Consider the following 19,442-nt stretch of genomic DNA (forward strand, 5'->3'; position numbering starts at 1 on the left):
CAGCTTTTGTTCTAATGCACTGTTATATTTGATTTCCTAACATAATAGTAAAGGCACTTGCAATTGTAGTAACAAATTATATTAGTTTGTAGATGTCTTTTTTAGGTATTATTCTTGACTGTTTTTGTTATTAGGGTTATGATGGCCTCAAAATTTGAATTTAGATAATCTCCATCTTTTTAATGCCCTGAGGAAGTTTAACATAGAAACTATCTGGCCCTTGGATAATTGATACTGTTTCTGAGGTAGACAAAATAGTGATTTCCCCATGCCTGAGAAAGATATCCATACCCTGATCTCCAGAACCTGCAAGAATGTTGATTTTCATGGTGAAGAGATTTTACAGAAGTGATTGAGGTTAATGGCCTTGAGATTATCATGAATTATCTTAGTGGGCCCAATCTAGTGAAAAATAATTAAAAGAGAAAGAAGATGGATGAGGAATGGGGAAAAAATTGAAGCAAAAAGTGTAGTAAAATATTTAATAACATAAATCATATTTCACCAATGTAAATGTAAATAGAACTCAGCAACATTAACAACCATTATTTCTCCCAAATTTGGCAGAGGAAGAAAAAAGTGCATCTTATAGTCTGAAAAATATGGTATTTCAAAATTAGGTTATAAATAAAAGATACATAGAAGGTTATAGAAATAATTTTCAAATAGTTATTGACTTTTTACCATATGGATGTATTAAGGTTAACAATATATTAGTTTGTTTTCTTCATCAAACTACCTTCACTTTTGATTTGATGTTTTGAAATATTTTTATTTGATGACATATATTACTTTTTAATTTATAATTTCCAGATTTCTCTGGAAAATAGTATATAGCTTCTACTCAATCACTGAGTCAGCTATACAGGTCTTTGGGGGGAAAATCCATGCTCAGTTTTCTCCTTAATAAGAAACTTACCACAATTTGTTGAGTTATCCAGTGACATTCCATGTACCCAAAAAAGTGTGATCTGTACTTTTTAGGGTTCAGAGGATCAGATCTTGTTTTAGAACAACTCTGATATTGCTTTGGAACCTTTCTTTGAAGTGGAATTTGTTTTCAGTTTCTCCATGTCTATATTTTTGTGTTTCTTTGAACTCACTAGCCTGTTTCACATGCATGATTTCACTTGCCGATGTGAAGCGGTAGGTCATTTTTCTGGATTGGGGGGTTCAGGGCTGTTCTGCGCATTTCCCTTGATGTGCCAGTGCCGGCTGTCTCTGGGCCTTTCATTCCCGTCCTCCTGTACCTTCTGGGTTTCCCGGTGCACAGTTTTAATTTGGTTAATACTTGCCACTTTAAATCTTGTCTTGAAAAATCATTGTAAATCATGTAGAATATGTTCTGGGCTTTAAAAAAATGTATAAATGCCTTAAGTCTAGGTAGAGATATGCCAAGAACATGAAGCAAATTGGCAAAGGGCTCCCAGATGGCTTTTCCTTCCTGTGACATCCCTTGTCTTTATGTAACTTATGCCAAACGTGTGACACTTTGTGCTGTGAAGATCCCAAACATGTTCACCTAAAAATCTTCTGTGGAAATTACTTATCTTTGGGTAGTTTCAGTCCAGTTACATGTGGGTCCTGGTTTGTAGTCAAGGGAGAATAAATGTCTCCAATATTACTTAAGTTACTGTTTTTTGATTTAAAAATGAGAGGGAGTAGTAAAACTGGTTATTTCCTTATTAAAAGTTCTTTGGGAGTACTTGTGTATTGGTTTCTTTAAGGTCTGGCATCTAGAACAGTGATTTACTTTTTGGAGTTATCATACTACACAGTAATCATTTGTACATATTCATAATGAGCTGTCAGTGTGGAATTAAAAAAAAGTGGATTAAAAACATTGTGGAGTTCACCTGCAAATATATTTGAAACTTTTAGTCACTTTTTCTGAGAAAAATGAAATATATTTAAAATGTTTAAAAAGCAAAAATAATTATATTATTATTATTTTTTTAATGTAAGCCAAACATGAAAAAGCAAAGGTAATGAATGGGCAATACAGCATGTTGGCGCCCCCTAGTGGGAATTCTTAGATTGCCAGAGTCATCTTTGATAAAAAGGAAACTTTTGGAAATGTAGAGAAAGGCAAGGTAGAAAGACAAAACAAACAAAAAGACTAAAGGGAGAAAAAGAAAAAAAATAGAGACGTAAGAGAATTGACTCATCTATTGCAACTTTCAAAAGTCAGGGAAGAGCTGTGAAAAGGCAGTCATGAAAATCCAGTCATTGTAGTGCGGGCACTGCACTAAGCACTTGAGAGTTAGTTGATAGAATATATCTACTCAGCGAAGTAGGTTCTGTCGTTTTCCCCAGGTCTAGATTACTGCGATTTCCTAGTGTAAGTAACTGGCCTGGAGTCAGTTTGCCACTTCATACTGGATTGGCTGACTCCAGGGTCTAAACTTTTAACTGTTTCATGCTACTTCTATGTTCCTTATTAATAATAGTCATTGTGATCTTTGTAAACTAATAATACTTTCAACACAAATTCTTCTTTCATTGAGTCTTTGGGAATCAACAAATAACTTCTGTATATAAAAAAGCCAAATAACTTCTTCATATAAAAAAGCAAACATAATATGCTTCCAATATTTTGAAATCTGTTTAACATTAGGTATCTCTACCACTACATAGAAAGGTTGAAAATTTTGATTTAGAAAAGCAGTCACTAATGGGTTAGATATGTTTTTTCAGTACTTTGAAAAAAATGCATTACTCAAAAGTGGGTTTTATTCAAGATGCTCTAATTTCAGGGGTAACATAAGATGTATTCGTTATGTGTGGGAAAAGATAAAGCTGTAGTTTGTCTTTTCTAAGTAAGGACCATGGATGTATTTACTTCATTATAAAGTGGTCTTTAAGAAATGGGGACCAAACACTTTATTCTAAATTGTGTATGTATATGTTTTATGACTTTTTTGTTATCCAGCTATAGTTTAATGGGTAGAGAGAAGTTTCTAGAACATTTTTTTTGTATGCCAATGTTTTTCACCACAATATTATGCAGGAATTTTCAGTTGACTCTCTGCTCTTCCTCAAACCCAAACTGAAATCGCAGAAATGGAAGAAATGTGTCCCTTTGCTCTTACCAACTAAAATTCTTCTTTCTGTCTTTGCTTATACATTTCACAGTTGCTTGAACCTAAAACCACACAAGCTGAAAGTGAAATATAAAAGAGTTAGCTTGGGAAAACATTTGCTCTATGAAGTCATTGTTACTAAATACTAATGGGTCAACAAACTTATAACTTTCAAATGGTTTTGAATGGTATTTTTGTTAATGTAAAATTGGCAAAGTTTAGTCAATCTCAATAAATGTAGTGGGTGCCCAGGAAAATATTATCTAGGGGGATTTTATTAACTAATACAGCTCTGAGTGATTCCAATTCTTCTGGTTAACCTCTTTCTCAACAGTTGTATTCTATGCATGCTCATGATATTATACTAATTTGGCCCAGAATTGCTTTTATAAATTAGTTTTACATTTTGTTTTTCACATTTTGTAATTTTATGTACTTTTGGCTTGTTATTTGTAAAGTAAGTAGTTAATAATTCTTGGTATAGGTGGGTATAGATGACATGGCATTTTTTCAAATCTATGAAATGTATTTTAATGTTTACCAGTTTAAGAAGAAAGACAATAGGAAAAAGAACCCTTTTATTGTTTTCTAATCTGGAATCTCCCCCAAATACTCTCAATATCTGATATGTTGAAATAATGTAAGATTTGCAGCGATATCCTAATGGAGACCAAGCTCAGTATCAGCATTACTCAGACAGAAGGGTGTCAGATTGGATCCAGGGAGCGCATGTGAAGTTGTCAAGGGTTTCTGGGTGGCGGGACCCAGGTTACTGCTCAGTAATGCCTGGGTCTAACTCCCTTTTTCCTGAGTGCAGATGTAGCCATGCTGGCTCCGGGATTGGCTTTAGAAAGGGGAGTAGAGTCAGGATAGCTGTAACTATTTCCCACTAATATCGTAGATTGTGAAGAGTGTAGACACTTGAAGAGTGATGAAACCCAAAGCAATAAAGGACTCTGTGCAGCAAACATTTCACCTTTTCTGATCTGACTGCATCGCGGGCAATTGCCCAGTAGGGATTCTTGGGGCCAAGGGACACTGCATTGACATAGCTGTATCAGGTTTGGCATAGAACAGTGTGTGGCCAGCTTGATAAGATTTGATAAGGAGATTTTATTTGAATCCAGAACTTGATCCAAACTGATAATGAGTTTGTGTATGTAATGTATTTGAGTGGGACTTGGTTATAGGTGGTTTCATCCTGAACTATGGTCTATTGAAATGGGGCCTTTATTCTGAACAATATTGATCTTAATTGATTGCTTTGAGAATATACATTTTCTGCCTGTAAGTGTACAGTTTGTGTTATTCTGATTTTTAATACTCAAAACTCAGTTTACTTTTGCTTTATGTTTTAAAGTGCTTATAGGGTGTCCTGTGTTCATGTTTTATAGTTACTTTAAAATTTAATATTGTTTTATATTTTTATCTAGTTAGTATAGTTATAAAGGCTTGTGTTTTCAACTAGACTGCACACTTCTGTTCATAGTCATTGCTTACATGCAACTTTTGTTTGCTGTAAACGGCATGGAGCTCGGGCAACTGAATTGAGCCAAACAATAAAACTGAATTACAGTTTATGATTCAAATGGATTGTAAAACTAGAACTATGTGCTCCTGTCTTGTACTGTAATTGTGGCTAGCACACTGAACAGTATTGTATTAATAAAGTCAAGATGTGAAAATCAAAACAATGGCAGACTCTCCTTGTAATAGAAGATACTTGATCTCACTGATAGGGGCATCCCTACCTCTTGCCCGCATTTACCTATGAGAGCATGGCTCTTCTTTGTAGGCCCTGGTGATGCTTTTGAGGAAATGCTGAAGGGGCCTAGTTTCCTTTGTTTCAGATTCCCTTTCTGCCAGGTCGTGAACGTGGGCACATGCACACACATACACACACATGTTAATTATTTCATCTGAAGTGTCATCAAGAAAGGAGCTAGGGAGATTTAATAAGAAATGAAAATCAATTAGCATAATTAGAACCATCACATTTTGGGTGATAAATAATCATTTTGGTAAATGCATTGAATAGATGACTAGAATTGCTTTCTCAATAAGTGTATTATGAAGTCGTTCTCAAATTTATCAAGTTAATATTAATTTCCGCCAAATCTTGGGAGAGGACTAGTACATTTGGGTTGAGCCATGTGGCAAAACTCTCCGTTTTTCTTTCTGACTCTCCACACACGGTGATCTGACTATTCTTGATGATTTTATCAACAAGGGCTCATAGGAGAAAGACTCCATAGATTACCCAGGGAGTTAGGTCTCTGGATGTTTCAGTGCTCAGTTTGGAGGACATTTTTTAGTTTCTTCCACTTTTATTTGTAGGTGTGATACTGTGATACAACCGTTTTGGAACTGTTGTATTGAATCTGCACTCTTTGATTTCACAGTTTTTATTTGCATTATTCTTGATAAGTAGCATAGAAATGTATCTAAATGAACTGTCCTTATTTTATCCCCTATGCTGGTCAGAAAGAAGACCCAAGGTCAATATCCTCATGACTTCTCTTTTTTTGAAAGCACTTATGTAATACTTTAAATATCAGTACATGTTCATATAATGTGGGCTCTCATAAGTTTCCCATTTTCCAAATTGCATTATTATAAGTGGCAGTGTTACACTGTAATTGGTTGTGTTTGAAATTATGCATTATTTACACATCAAAAATCTAATTATGATCCATTCTCCAGTAAAAATAAACTTTTTTTCTTTCTAGGGAATCCCAGGATTTCCCGGAAACCAAGGATTAATGGGACAAAAGGTGATTATTAATGGAACTTGAGAGATTTAGGCCTGGATCTGCTTATTAAAAGGGCAGAGTGGTGATGTGTCCTCCGGGGGCGGGGGGGGGGGGGGCACTTTCTCACTGCACTCATGGTGACAGTTACTTGTTCAAATATGATATAATTTCAGAAGTTAGTGTTTTGACTTTACAAATGAGTTTTTGTTGTTTTACCCAGGTATTATTAATTTGGATTTCTATACATGCCTCTATTTCACTTGGTTGTGTTTCTATCTGGTGCTCTCAGACCTCGCCTTGGGGTCATTTTACTATTTCCCCGAACTAGTTATTTTGAAGTTCCTTTAGTTGAGATATCTTGGTGATGAAGTTTTAGTTTTTATTGCATTATAAATATCTTTATTTTACCCTTCTTTTTGAGGGATAATTTTGTAGATCCTGCATGTGAATATTGATGATTATTTTCTCTTAATACATTGAAGAATGTCTTATCTCCTGGCTTCTGTTGTTAAGTATGAGAAATCTGCTTTGATTCTAAATACCATTCTTTTGTAAGCAGTCTGTTTCTTCCCTTGGGATTCTTTTAAGGTATTCTGTTTGTTCTTAGTGTTCTTGAAACTCACTGTGACGTTTCTAGAGTTATTTTTACTCGTCCTGGTGAGCATTCACTTTGTTTCCTGGCTCTGTGGAATTATTTCTGTTAACTAGAAAACATCAGACATTACCTCCAATTACTGCTATTTCATTTTTTGTGTTGCTTCTTTTTGGAATTCTAGTTAGATATATTTTATTCCTTCTGCTTTTGTCCTCTGTATCTCTAAGTAGCTTTTTATTTCCATATTCTTTATTCCGTCTTACATTCTGGTTACGTTTTTTGGGATATGTTTTCTAGTGTACTTATTTTTCCTTTACTGTGTCTAATTTGTTGTTTAAATCATCCACTGATTTAAAAAAATTTAAACAATCATAGTTTTTATTTCTAGTTCTAATTCTTAATAACATCTTTTTATTGTTAATAGTATCTTATTCTGATTTTAGTCCTAATAGTCTTTCTGCTTTAATTTTTAATTTTAAAGGACTTCGTATATAGTCCGAAACTCAGTTTCTGACAGTTCCAGTATCTGTTGACTCTTCCTCTGTGGCTTCTGCCTCCTCTTTCTTTTTTGTTGATTGTGAGCTCATTGCTTCATCTAGTTGGTGGGAGTCTTTTCAGTCTAATGGGAACGTGGAGAGCTGCGTCCTGCGGGCAGCCTGGGTACCAGCGTAGCTTCCTCCGGAAGTCCAGCCTCTTTCCATGGCTGCTCCTGCAGCGAGTTTCCCAAGCTGAGCTGAGTGTCTCTCTCAGACGACCCCAACCCTCTGACTCTACTACCTCTGACAAGATTTCTGTACAGTTCCAAACCCTCAGAATTAAAGCCTCAACCCAGAACATATTTTATTAAAATGAGGGATCTCCGAAGTCCTTACTTCTTATGAAACCAGCACTGTCTCACAGGGGCTACTCTTTCTAGAGTGTTGTTCTGGATTCAGAGAATCCCTTGGAGCACCTCGTGAGCCACAGTCCCGGAAGTTGACATTTACATACCGTTCTTCTGTGTCCTATTTTTCATTAGTTTGTTTTTCCTATCATAGCTCTTAAACTCTGATAAATAAAATTTTCTGTTGTTGCGTCTTGCCAGCTTGAATGGCAGGTGTCGCACCTGGTTTCCTAATGAAAATATTTGACTTAATAATTCCACAGACCCCAGGCCAAATCTTTAAGCTGTTAGATTTCTCAGTTTCCAGCCTTGTTTTGCTTTTTTTTTTTTTTTTATGGTAGAGGAAGGGAAGACAAACAAACTGGGCTGATTGGTATTGCATTTTCATTCTCTAGTGGTTCCGTAGGAAATTTCTGGAAAGGGATGGATGATTTCCAATTTTTAATTTGATCTGTATTTGATTTTTAGGGAGAAATTGGGCCTCCAGGACCATTAGGAAAAAAAGGAGCTCCAGGGATACCTGTATGTAAATGTCATTGTCATCAGGTGTTTGAAATGTTGTTACTCTGTACCAGGAGTTCTTCTGGGGTCCACAAATTCCATCTATGGGTATAAAAAAAAGAATGTTCATGTCCATTTGTCTAGAAGGCTCAAGATTTCTTCAGGTTCTCAAAAAGTTGACCACCCAAATAAAGATCAGAGACCTTACTATAGATAAAGCAGAAAACAAATATCTAATATGTCATATGTTGTGCTATTACTTTGTAATAACATCCTAAATTGACAGCAAAGCATAGTAGTGATGCCATGATATTTTTAATAGGCCATATTGAGGTTATACTTTCTGATGATAATTATTTTAATTTTGCTCATCACACTTCCTTTGCCATGTTTAAGAGAAAGTAGATGTTTTTAGTGTATATGACAGTATTTAAAATAAAATAAAAGCTAAATCAGGTCCTTGTGCTAGAGTAATTATCATTGCCTTATTTTGAATGATATGACTAGTTAAAAATATAGCCATTTTGTAACTTGAAGAGAGATTATTATATTCAAAGAATTCATTAGATTGTTCAGGAAAATAGCAATTGTAAGTAATGTTGATAAAGGTAGCATCTGTAAAAAAAAAACCAAATTCTTAGCCCTCATGACAAAAGGAAGAAAGAGTATAGGGAAAAAAAACAACTTTTCTTTACACCTGTCTTTTACTAGCCCTTCATTAATTTGTGCTATTGTAGGTTCTTTGAGAAAAAAAAAAATTGAGGGCTCTGCTGGCCTTCTTGCTATCTTGCATACGTTGTGCATTTGTTTATTATCTTTTACTTGAATGTGTATGAGGATATTTTCCAAGTATTGTATTTTAGAGAGTAAAATACCAATTGTTATGAGAGTGTGTAACTTGGAAATAAATTTAATACTTTAAAATAATTTTCTCTATATTTCTCTTAAATTCCCCCTTAAAAATGTAGGGTTTGATGGGAAGTGCTGGCTCACCAGGGCATCCTGGACATCCAGGACCTAAGGTAAATACAAGAAAATCAGTGAGATTGAGAACTTTGGGCATAAGAACCAACTATGCATTTCAGTAAAAGTTTTAACTACACTGATTTTATTTTGAATGTGGTTTTTAATTCTGCGAACTATCACTTATAAGAATAAAAATCTTAGGCCAAAACTTTGCGTATAAAACAGACTAAAGCAAATTCGGTCTGGTTTAAGCAGGGTGGGTCTGGGTCCCTCACCACTCAGCTCCCTCCTGCCTTCTGGCCTCTTGGAAGCCCTCTCACAGGAATACGTAGAGTTCTATAGAGTCCCTTGCCAAACCCAGTGATCTGTTCAAGAGCATAAATAGTCATGATTGAACACTATCACTTGTACCATTTTCCCACCCCTCTTCTTGGTATTTTTACTTAGTGGAACTGGAATATTTATTTATGAAATGTCTTGTAGTGAGTATTATTAGGCATTTCTTCCCTAAGGACTGTGGGTAAGATAGAATATTATCTTAACTTGTAGAATTTAAAACAGTAAGGCAGGCTTGACAAATATATTTCAGATGTCAGATCAGATAGTACGAGTGAAATTCTTTTATTACCACAGTATGACTATTTTCTAGGTGTATAAAACCCTATGCTGCCAACTTTTTTTTGCTGTTTTTTTTTTTAGAGGATGAAACTAAATATGTTCTCGCTAAACTGAGGAAACTATTCTCAACCATTTAATGAGTATATTTTAGGAAAATTCCGCAAATGAAGTGATAGAGTTGCAGTTTTGGAAACATTCAGCCTTTAGTTAGACATTATACCAGGGGAATAGACCTGGCATACTAAATGATTAGTTGACCTAATCTATTCTTAGTTTCTGAGCATTAAAGAAGAGACAGGATAAGATGTCATGGGAGCCCAGTAAGGAGGGAAAGTAGCCTCCCTTTCCCCATTGGTGGACCCTCGTGGATCCTGGAGCATTGTGGGTCCCAGCTACAGGAGCTAGGCAGAGTTGGTGTAAAACCTTGGAGAGACTGGGCTCACCACATAGAGGCTCTTCATAAGTTTTCAAGGTCAGTTTTTAAAAAAGATGTAGAATTCTATACCCCTTAAGTATCTGAGGTACATGGACTCTCCCATGGTATTCTGGATGCTCTAAACTCTGAGAATACAGCCTAACATTTCATCAGCTTTTAAAAATTAGCCACTCCATATTGTTGACTCTCACTGAGCGGGAGGTCAATTAATTCTGCTGGATTTTCCAATAAAAAGACTTCAGAACAATGTGTTTGTGGCATTTGAAGATTCCGTAGATTTGGCTGGGGAGCCAAGGGACTATTTCCAGTATCATGGTTTGTTATTTTTACATGAATTACTACAAAGTTTGGTTTCTCTTATCTTGTACTTATGCAGTTATTTTGTTAAAAATAGATTCAGAATGTTAAAATTATAACTATTAATGTAATCTTCTCAAGGAAACATTTTAACTTCTTTGCATGTAGTGTCCTAGTTAGTGCAAGTGTTGGAGACTGTGAAGGGCCAGTCTCTGAGGGCCATGTAGTCTCTGCTGCAACTACTCAGCTCTGCTGTTTCAATGCAAACACAGCCACGGACAGATACCAACTGTGTGGGATGTCCCGGTGTGCCCCTTAAACACCATTTACCAAAACGTGTGTTGGGCTAGATTTAACCTATGGGCCCAGTTTGCTGACCTCTGTATCAGCTTATCTCTCTGCCAGCGGGGCAAGGAGCTGTATCACGAGGTCAGGGATGAGGCTGAAACTCTAAGGTAGATCTTTGGAACACTTCTAATTTGAATTAAAAGACCTCTTTTTAAAAGAGCTGTTGAAAAAGTCTACTTTACCATACTATGTCCCAGTTTTTAAAAACATTGCTTAACTATGTTAGGTTATATTAACAGAATCAAGTCTTGTAAGTTTTGGCAAGTCCCCTCAGTTCTGGGATTTTCAGCTTAATCACTTGTAGAATTAGACATGTTAAGGATCCATTGTTCTGTGGTTCAACAATGCTGTATGTGCTCAATGCTTTCATTAAAACTACATATTAGGTTCACATGTTTGTCAACACGAGCAGCCTAGAAAACTTTTCAAGAGCTGAAAAGAGGTTGGTTCCCTTATGGGTGAACCCAGGCTAGCTCTGGGTTCACTGTCCCTTCCAGATGTCTCACTGGGGCCTTGGCCAGACGTTGACTGTGTTGTGATTTCAGGAATCAACATATATTTGCAAACCAGAACTACTCTTGATGGTCTCTCCTGGTTAGCCAGCAGGCATGTTCTCTCTTTTATTTGCAATCCTGTTTTCCCATTTTATAGTCTTTGCTATGAGCTAGGTCTTGCTCTCCCAGTCTATTAGAAGGGACTGTGCTGGAATCTTGAAAAAGAGCACAAATTGAACTTTTTCTGATTCATACTTCTTTAAAGAAGCCACTATACATTTGAAGCTGTTTCGTTCCTTCAGCTGCATTCTGAAGGTGAGCCGTAGTGAGAAAGTGCAGCAAGGCAAAGATAAAGCCCTAACCCAAAGGGGGCCTTCAGTCTGTGCAGTGTGGAGACCTTGATACGTAGCTCTGGTCCCTAAAGGTTGAATCTCTCCCCTTATACTTGGACCTGCCAGTGTAACAAGCCAGTAACAGCACTTAACATATACTTTTAGAGAACGTTATTCATGTGCAAACTCATTTCCTTGCATGAAAGAGATTTTGTTAGTGGTTTTTAATGCATAGAGTCTATGTTTCAAACAATTGGAAAGTTGAAAATATAAAAATTATGTTTAAGGCATTTCTGTGTCTATATCACATAAGTTATTACTGAATTTAAAAAATTCAAATGGTTTTGGTGCATTGACAGGGGAATAAAGGTGAACCTGGACTTCAAGGGATGCCTGGGGCTTCTGGGCTCAAGGTAATTGTGATCTGATGCATTTGGAAATATTTCCAAAGAAGTATAATTGACATTTGTATGCCTTAAGGAACATGATCTGAAATTAGGAGTGCCTTTGTCACAAAGCTAAGGTACATGAAAGGAAATGACCAGTGTGGGCCAATTTCATACCCATTTTTTTGATATTTTCTCATAGTTTGGGTAGTGGAGACATGAAATATGCTGTGACTTGGTCTTCCTAGAAGTGGTAAAAGGTGTGTGTTAATATGGACCTTCTCTCTGGTCTGGAGAATAACACTCCCTCCCACGGCTGGGAACAAGTGTGTGTGGCTCCCGTTCACGGTGCTGTTCCTTTGTTTATTTTCAGAGTGGCCGCCCTTGCCAGTTTCCTCCATGCCAAAAGGTTTATGTTTATTTCAATGAGATTTTCAGCTTTTAGAAATCTAGAGAATTATTGAGCAGCTCAGGAGAGGGCACAGTGAGCGAAGAGAACCAGACTTAGTTTCTACAAAAGACAGTAGTCTTTAGTTAGTGTGACAGAGTTTCAGACTGATGGTCAAAGACAAAACAAAACAAAAAATCAACCATGACCATTTAGGATTAGGTCCCATTTGTTACATTTTTAACTAGAAGACTGTGGATACATCGTCACTAAGTGCTGTCTGAGAACCTCCTTACTTAAGAGTTTAAAAAAATATCCTCTATATGTTGATGGAAAGTAGACAATTAAGGTAACTTAGGATAATTTTTGTACTGAAACAACTCAAGAATTTACTTCTAAGAAAATAATATTCCATATGTATAAAGAAAAAATATAATTGCATATACAATTTAACTAAAAGGTATTCACCCCAATATGGTTTATAAAAATAGAATTTTAAAAACCAGTGTTTAACACTATTGGAATTTTATTCAATAAAATGCAGTAAATCAATACAGTTCAATACTATCCTGTGATTAAAAGTATGTTTTTTTAAAACATTATAATGGCATATAAAGAACTTCATAATAATATAGGTTGAAGTAAAAGGTGAAAATTATGCATGCATTAGCACATGATAGTAAGTAAGTTGTATATGTATGGTTGTGATGGGTAAAGAGAAAAAAATATAACAAAATAAAAATAGGGGGTAATGAGACTTTTAATAATTTTTATTTTTTCTATTTACCTACCAGTTTGTAACAATAAAATGTTTTTTAAAGTAGCAGTTTGAGAAAGAGCAGTTTCAAGGAGAAAGAAAAAGTGGTTAGTAAATGAAAAAAATACCTATGTTTATTATTTTTACTACTTTATTATTTACTTAATTGAACTTATAAAATATAATAAAAGTACCAAATATTTATAATATTTTAGAATACAGTATGCTACCAGAACTTCTTAACTAGAGGAAAATATATATAAGAAGTTTTATTGGGACTCCAGTAAACTTTTCATTCTTTATTATTCCTGCAGGAATAACTCTAAATGTCAATCAAATTTTTAGCCATCAATTTAAAATATGAGATGTATGTAGAAATAAAAACAGTGGTATGTGTTTATAAGCAGTAGGTCTGTGATCTTTATATAACTCCTGCCTTATCTAGGGAGAACAAGGAGCAGTGGGACCCCAGGGAGAACCAGGGTACCTGGGTTTACCTGGAATTCAAGGAAAAAAGGTATGCATTGTTTAGGAGGTATAATTCACTTCTAATCAGCTACTTATATGTAGTTTTCCTTTGGTGAAAACAGGATAGTAAGACTTTTTATACTTTTCATGATATCAGTCATCATCTTCATATCCCTTGCTGTCCGAATTTTCTTCCGGTTCATTTTCCCACCCCTAGTGTATTGTCTTCTTGGCCCCTAAATGAATATGCCTAGAGCGATCCTTGTCCTTTCTGTTCTGATGTGCAGTAGACAGTGCTCGCTGACACAGGAATTATCTTCATAGCAGCAATTAAGTGTTAGACCCTTAGTGAATGTAAGTAAATCTACCGTGAATATATATTTAGATTAAAGGATTTCCTTGTTCAGAAATTTGGCATATAAAAGAAAATCTATATTTTATTTGCTATAAACACAAAACTCTATGTTTAGATAACATAATGATGTAAAAAAAATAAATTTGGAAAGTGTGTCCAAGTTCAACTTTGGGCAAGTGCTTACCTTTCCCAATTTGCAAGTTCATTATATATACAAACAAGGACATTGAATTAGTTGGTCTCTAATGTCTCTTCTAGGTGAGAAATTCTAGGAAACTTATTATCATGAAATGTTATTTCCCCCCCAAACTTCACTTTTGAAGCAAATGTTATCTAAAATATCATTTGAACATTGTGTTTTATGTTGTTTCCTATAAATGTGTGGCTACTATGACGTGGAAATTTTCAGTTTGATTTCTTAAAAAAACATTTGTCAAAATAAGTCCTTTCTTGTTTTCTTAACCTCAGATGGTGATCAATATAAAATATTTTCTTCTTCCCGGTAAATTAAAAACAGTAAATTTTCTTTTGAGTGTGAAAGCAAAAGAAGATGTTCATTTAGAATATTATTTTGACAATGTTATTTTATTCTCTTCTCCAAGAGAATTTTATTGTGTTAGAGTCAGTTTCTATATATAAGGCACTTGTGGAATTTGCATAAGATCATACAATTTTCTTTGCTGAAGAAAAATGTTTTTATTTGATATGATACAGAATATACTAGATTATGATGCATTTATTTTTGTAGGGGGACAAAGGAAGTCAAGGTGAAAAAGGCATTCAGGTATATTATTGGCTTTTTTCCCCTACCTGGCAGTGAAATCAGTGCTTTATTCTTCTTAATTCTTATATTGCTTTTCCAGTTCCTTCACCTTTAACCATCAGTGCCTCATTGTTAAATCCCCGCTTTCTGCTTTTGCTACTAAACTTTTCAACCATATCAAGTCTAATGTTAAAATTCTTCATCTGAGGTGGCTAGAGTGATTCAGTTGGTTGGGCATTGTCCTGAAAACTGGAAGATCATTAGTTCGATTCCCAGTCAGGGCACATGCATGGCTTATGGGTGTGGTTTCTGATTGGGGTGCATATAAAAGGCAAACATCAATATTTTTATCTCACATTGATGTTTCTCCCCATCTCTTTGTCCCTCCCTTCTCCTTCCTCTAAAAAAATCTTTTAAAAAAGGATTTGTCAACATTTCACTATTATAGAAAACTTAGAAACCAAGTGATTCAAAAAAATAAAGATAGGGATTTTATTATATACTTTAAATATATATACTTATTGATATATTTATAGTATATATGTTTCAAAATAATTTGAAATGGCTATGGCACAAATAATTTGATAAGCAATCATTAACATCAAGTATACAAATATATTTCATAAATAGGAGAATTAAACAGGAAATTATATCAGACTGAGGAAATTTATGGTAATTTAGAAGGACCGTTTGTTTTGGGTGTCTTAGCAACAAAGGCAAGGAGAAGAACCATACTCCTACTATGGAAAACAAAGACATTTTCACCTCAGTTTAAGTGGCTGTTGGATGGGTTTTTCCTCCCTAACTGGACAACTGCCCCATGGGTAGGATGCCCCTGGTAGACTCAATGGGATATACTTCTCTAGAATGAGTTATATCTGCTGGTCTTTCAATTTGTTAAGTTTTAGAAATGGGAGACTTTTCTAGCCATGAATTACAAATCCAATGTCCAGACAGAACTTTTGCAATGTTTTTAAGATTATAAAACTTAGTTATTGTGGCTGAATTTTATGTAGAATAAGCTTAATTTAAAAAGAAAAATACTTTGCAAAATTCTACAGATAGAATTTCGAGAGCTCTAGAATTTTTAGAGGAATAAAAGGAAATTTTAAATCAGTATAATTGATAGAGTCAAAATCCACTAAGGTAACAGTCTAAAAGTTGTTTTTCATAAAAAGTTATTTTTATGAAGATATTCAAGTATTATCATGCTTCCTCTAAGTTAGTTTTGAAATTAGAAGTGAGGTAAATTTTAAGTAAATGTCTGTGAACTCTAGACCCATATATTCCAATTTCCTTCCTTGGTATTGCTTTTGGATATATTATGAGCACCTTAATGAATTCATATCAGAATTTGTCATCTTTCCTCATAAATCGTCTCTTAACCATAGTTCTCTCTAATAGTAACTGGTACTATGATGCAGTCACGCAAAGGAGGAAAAAAGTTTTAGAAGTCATCTTAAAACTCAGTCTCTTCCAATTTCTTCACATGTGGTTTTACATCTAAATGTCTCCTGAACGTGGCTGTTCTCTCTTTCCTGCCCCCACTATCTATTCACTTATCAGTGCTCTGGGATTACTGTGATGTTTTCCTAACTGGGCTATTTGGTTCTGGTCTACTCCCTTTCTCCCACCCCCACACGCTTTTCCCAGCAGGCAATAACTAAATTACCTATCTGCTTAAAAATTACGCAGACTGTACCCCATACAATTTAAGATAAAGTCTGATCCATAAAGTTCCTCTGGGTTCAACTGAACCTTCTACAGTCTTACCTCTTGCTACTCTGTTCACTATTATCCACTCTTGCTTTAGCCAAGAGGAATACTTGCCTTTATTCTGTATGTCTCCCTGGTACACACTCCTGTCTTTTCTTCTGTGGGCTACTTCTTACTTGTTGTGAAAGGCTGCCCTCAGGGTTGTCATTGTCCCTACCCTCTCTGTCAGATGTCCCTTCCTGTGTCCCTTCCTGTCAGATGTTTAATTATACTTTGTGCATTTGTCAGATAGTATTTTCATTATTCTATTTTTAAAAGTTTTCATCCTTGATTTACTTGCGTCTTTCCCACCACTTAGCAAGCAATTTGAAGGCAATAATGATACTGGGTTTGCCCAAAAAGTCTGTATGATTTTTTCCCCCATAAAATAAAAGACACATTTTTCATTTTCACCAATAACTTTATTGATTTGGATAGTATATCAGCTACCTCCTGCACAGTATAATGTTGATTGTTCTCAATCTATGTCTTGATTTGATCACTATCAGCTTCAACTGGTCTACCTGACTGTGGAGCATTGTCCAGCAAGAAATACCCAGCATGAAACTTTACAGACCACTTTTGACAATGTTCAATCAGTCATAGCACCTTCTCCATACACTGAACATTTTTTTTTTGCATTTCAGCTGTGTTTTTACCTTTTTTGAAATAACAAAGCACAATATGATGAAAATGTTACATATTTTCTTCCATTTACAATATTAAAGTGGATAGATAAAAATTCAGCAATTTTGATAAGTTTTTTAAAATGCACACTGATATGACAGCTGTCACAATACAATCTAACAAATTGTGTCAAAGGAAGTTAAAGACAACTAAGTGCTACTAGAGCCATCTTACGGGAAAAAAATGAACTTTTTGGCCAACCCAATATCTTTGTTTTTGTGTCCCCAAGGTCCAGCAAATAGGTGCTTCTCAATAAATACTGGGAATTCACTTATGTAAGAAAATGAACAAATCACTATGCAAAAGTGATTTGCATAGTGATCATTTAATATTTTAGTCACTTGATCTTTGATTATATTATCAAGGCATATGTTTTCCTAGAAACTGCTAACTATCTTGTTCATCATAGGAATGAAGTAGCCCTTCAGGTACTAGTACAATGTGTCTTATATGGTGGATATCCAAAAATATTTATTGAGTGGACAAATGTGTTTATATATTTATTAATTTTTCTCTCTTCTTGTTTGTTTTTAAATGTCTTCACTCAAAATATTTTTGTAGTATATTTTTAATTTTTAAAAATATCCTTAAAGAGGATTTATTGTCCTCAAATGTGTATAATCAACACCAAATGTAATTATGTCATTTAAATTAATAAAATGTCCACATCCATTTGATTTTTAAATTACTTTCACGCTGTTAATGCAGACTCAGCAGAACATTCTCAACTATCTAAAGTTATTTACATGTTCTCCCAAAGTTTATTCCTTGCCTTTATGTTAACTATAAGGTTAGGTTAATTTACCTCTCACTTTTTTTTTTGCTTTAAGAGACTACCCCATATCTTACATCATTTTACTATTTGCAGTACTGCTTTGGGGACATTTCTTCTACATTATAGGATAATGCACAGTTTGTGGTATATATATGATTACATCATATGTGTGGAAACTAATAATATTTAAAAATTTTTAAAGGGTCAAAGGGGAGAAAATGGAAGATCAGGAATTCCAGGGCAACAGGTATCTTTTTTTCTTTGATGGAAAATATAATGAGATAATATAAGTGGACAATGCTGAGGGAGAGGTACTTGCAAATAAAAATAGGAGGGTCAATTTACTGCACATTCTAATCACACAAGGATAAACAAGGTAGGTGATGGTAGTATAATGTTTTGCTTTAGTTGTTTTTTGTTTATTTTTCTAATCCCATTTCTATTGGTGTCTGTGAATCTTGCTTTTCAAGGCTTTTTTTCTGGCCATGTAAATGGCTGAAGGTGGTCAATGCCACCCATTTTAGGAGTGTTTGTTGGTCAAAGACAACCGTCTAGTGACAGCACCTCCATACTTACTGTTTAATCTTGATATTCTTCTTGCAACATGAACAGTCAAGGCATGTGTAGTGGAGGAATGTATTTGTTGTCCTGTAGTTTGCTCACAGAAATAAATCACTGTGCCAGAGACTTATTAATATCCTATCTTGAGGCACTGTGCTATGAAACAAATATATAATAAGATTATTTTTCTTCTTCCCTGACTAAAATATCCTCATTGAGCTGTGTTTCAGTGAGATAACCATCTGGCACATAAGTTCAGTCAGAGCCAAACTGGACCAAATAGAATGTGTGTCCTGTTGCACTGCCTCCAGTTCAGCTCAGTTCCAACTTGGTTCGCATTTAAAGGGCAAGCTGTGCCTATGAGTCCTCCCCCCCGGGGTGGGCCTCTTTTGCATGTGAGTAGGAGAAAGATTCAGTAACTACACCAGTTCTGGAGACACGTATATGAAACTACAGTGGTGTCTCCAAGGACGAGGGTCTCGGCATTCCTTACTTGGAGAAATCTGCAAGTCTACCGGAAGTGTGCTTTAAAGCATATGGCTGCAGGGTTGTCTGTAACATGGGATGGAAGGTGAGTGCAAGTTGTTAAGAAGCACTGAGAATTCAGAAGCTCAATAAGCACCAAGGTATCTAAGAGGAGAACTAGATTTGAGTTTCCCTGAAAAACGTCGATTAGTGTTCTTCCACTCGACTCAAACCCAGCTGATGACATTACCAACTCTCCCTGTGTCCCTCTCTGGCAACACACAATGACCTCTCAGTTTCCCAAATTAACCACACAATAGCCGTACACAGTTCTTCCCAGAGGAGGACCTTCATTGCTTCATTCATTCAACCTCCCTAGTCTAAGCCTTTCAAGAGAAATTGTTACTCGCAGGAATTCTCTAAAAAGAAGGATATTTCCTTTGGAATTTGAGCCCATCTTACTGTCTTACAGATGACACTCTCTCCAAGGTTCCCTTAACTTGTTTTGTTCTTCCTTCTTAAGGAAAATTGCTAGTCTACCCCCTAATGTAGGGTTTGGATCCTCTAGAAGGCTTCTGCTGTACATCTATTGAGAGCTGCGTTTCCCATGTCCAGGGACTGAGCTCACTGGAGGACCCCCAGGGCCAGGACATTCTAATGTACAGTTGCTTTTCAGCAGCTGGGTGGTCTACTCAAACTCTTTCAGTAAACAAAATCTTAATTACCTGTCACCCCACTAATTGCTGGACCTGTGTGATTTTTTTTGGCCTTCATGT

General features: G+C 35.4%; 1 protein-coding gene across 2 annotated transcripts in view; it reads left to right on the forward strand.

Moving 5' to 3' along the window:
- COL21A1 (collagen type XXI alpha 1 chain) overlaps positions 1-19,442 on the forward strand; it is a 120,436-nt gene that overhangs the window by 94,443 nt on the left and 6,551 nt on the right. For both annotated transcript variants that reach the window (XM_037056352.1, XM_037056353.1), the window contains 7 exons: positions 5,813-5,857; positions 7,783-7,836; positions 8,784-8,837; positions 11,666-11,719; positions 13,283-13,354; positions 14,409-14,444; positions 17,843-17,887. In XM_037056352.1, coding sequence (XP_036912247.1) covers positions 5,813-5,857; positions 7,783-7,836; positions 8,784-8,837; positions 11,666-11,719; positions 13,283-13,354; positions 14,409-14,444; positions 17,843-17,887 — 360 coding nt within the window. The remainder of the gene's footprint in view (positions 1-5,812; positions 5,858-7,782; positions 7,837-8,783; positions 8,838-11,665; positions 11,720-13,282; positions 13,355-14,408; positions 14,445-17,842; positions 17,888-19,442) is intronic.

This window comes from Sturnira hondurensis, unplaced genomic scaffold (assembly GCF_014824575.4).
Source record: "Sturnira hondurensis isolate 20B ecotype Veracruz unplaced genomic scaffold, ASM1482457v3 Scaffold0008908, whole genome shotgun sequence".
NCBI classification, from domain to species: Eukaryota; Metazoa; Chordata; class Mammalia; order Chiroptera; family Phyllostomidae; genus Sturnira; species Sturnira hondurensis.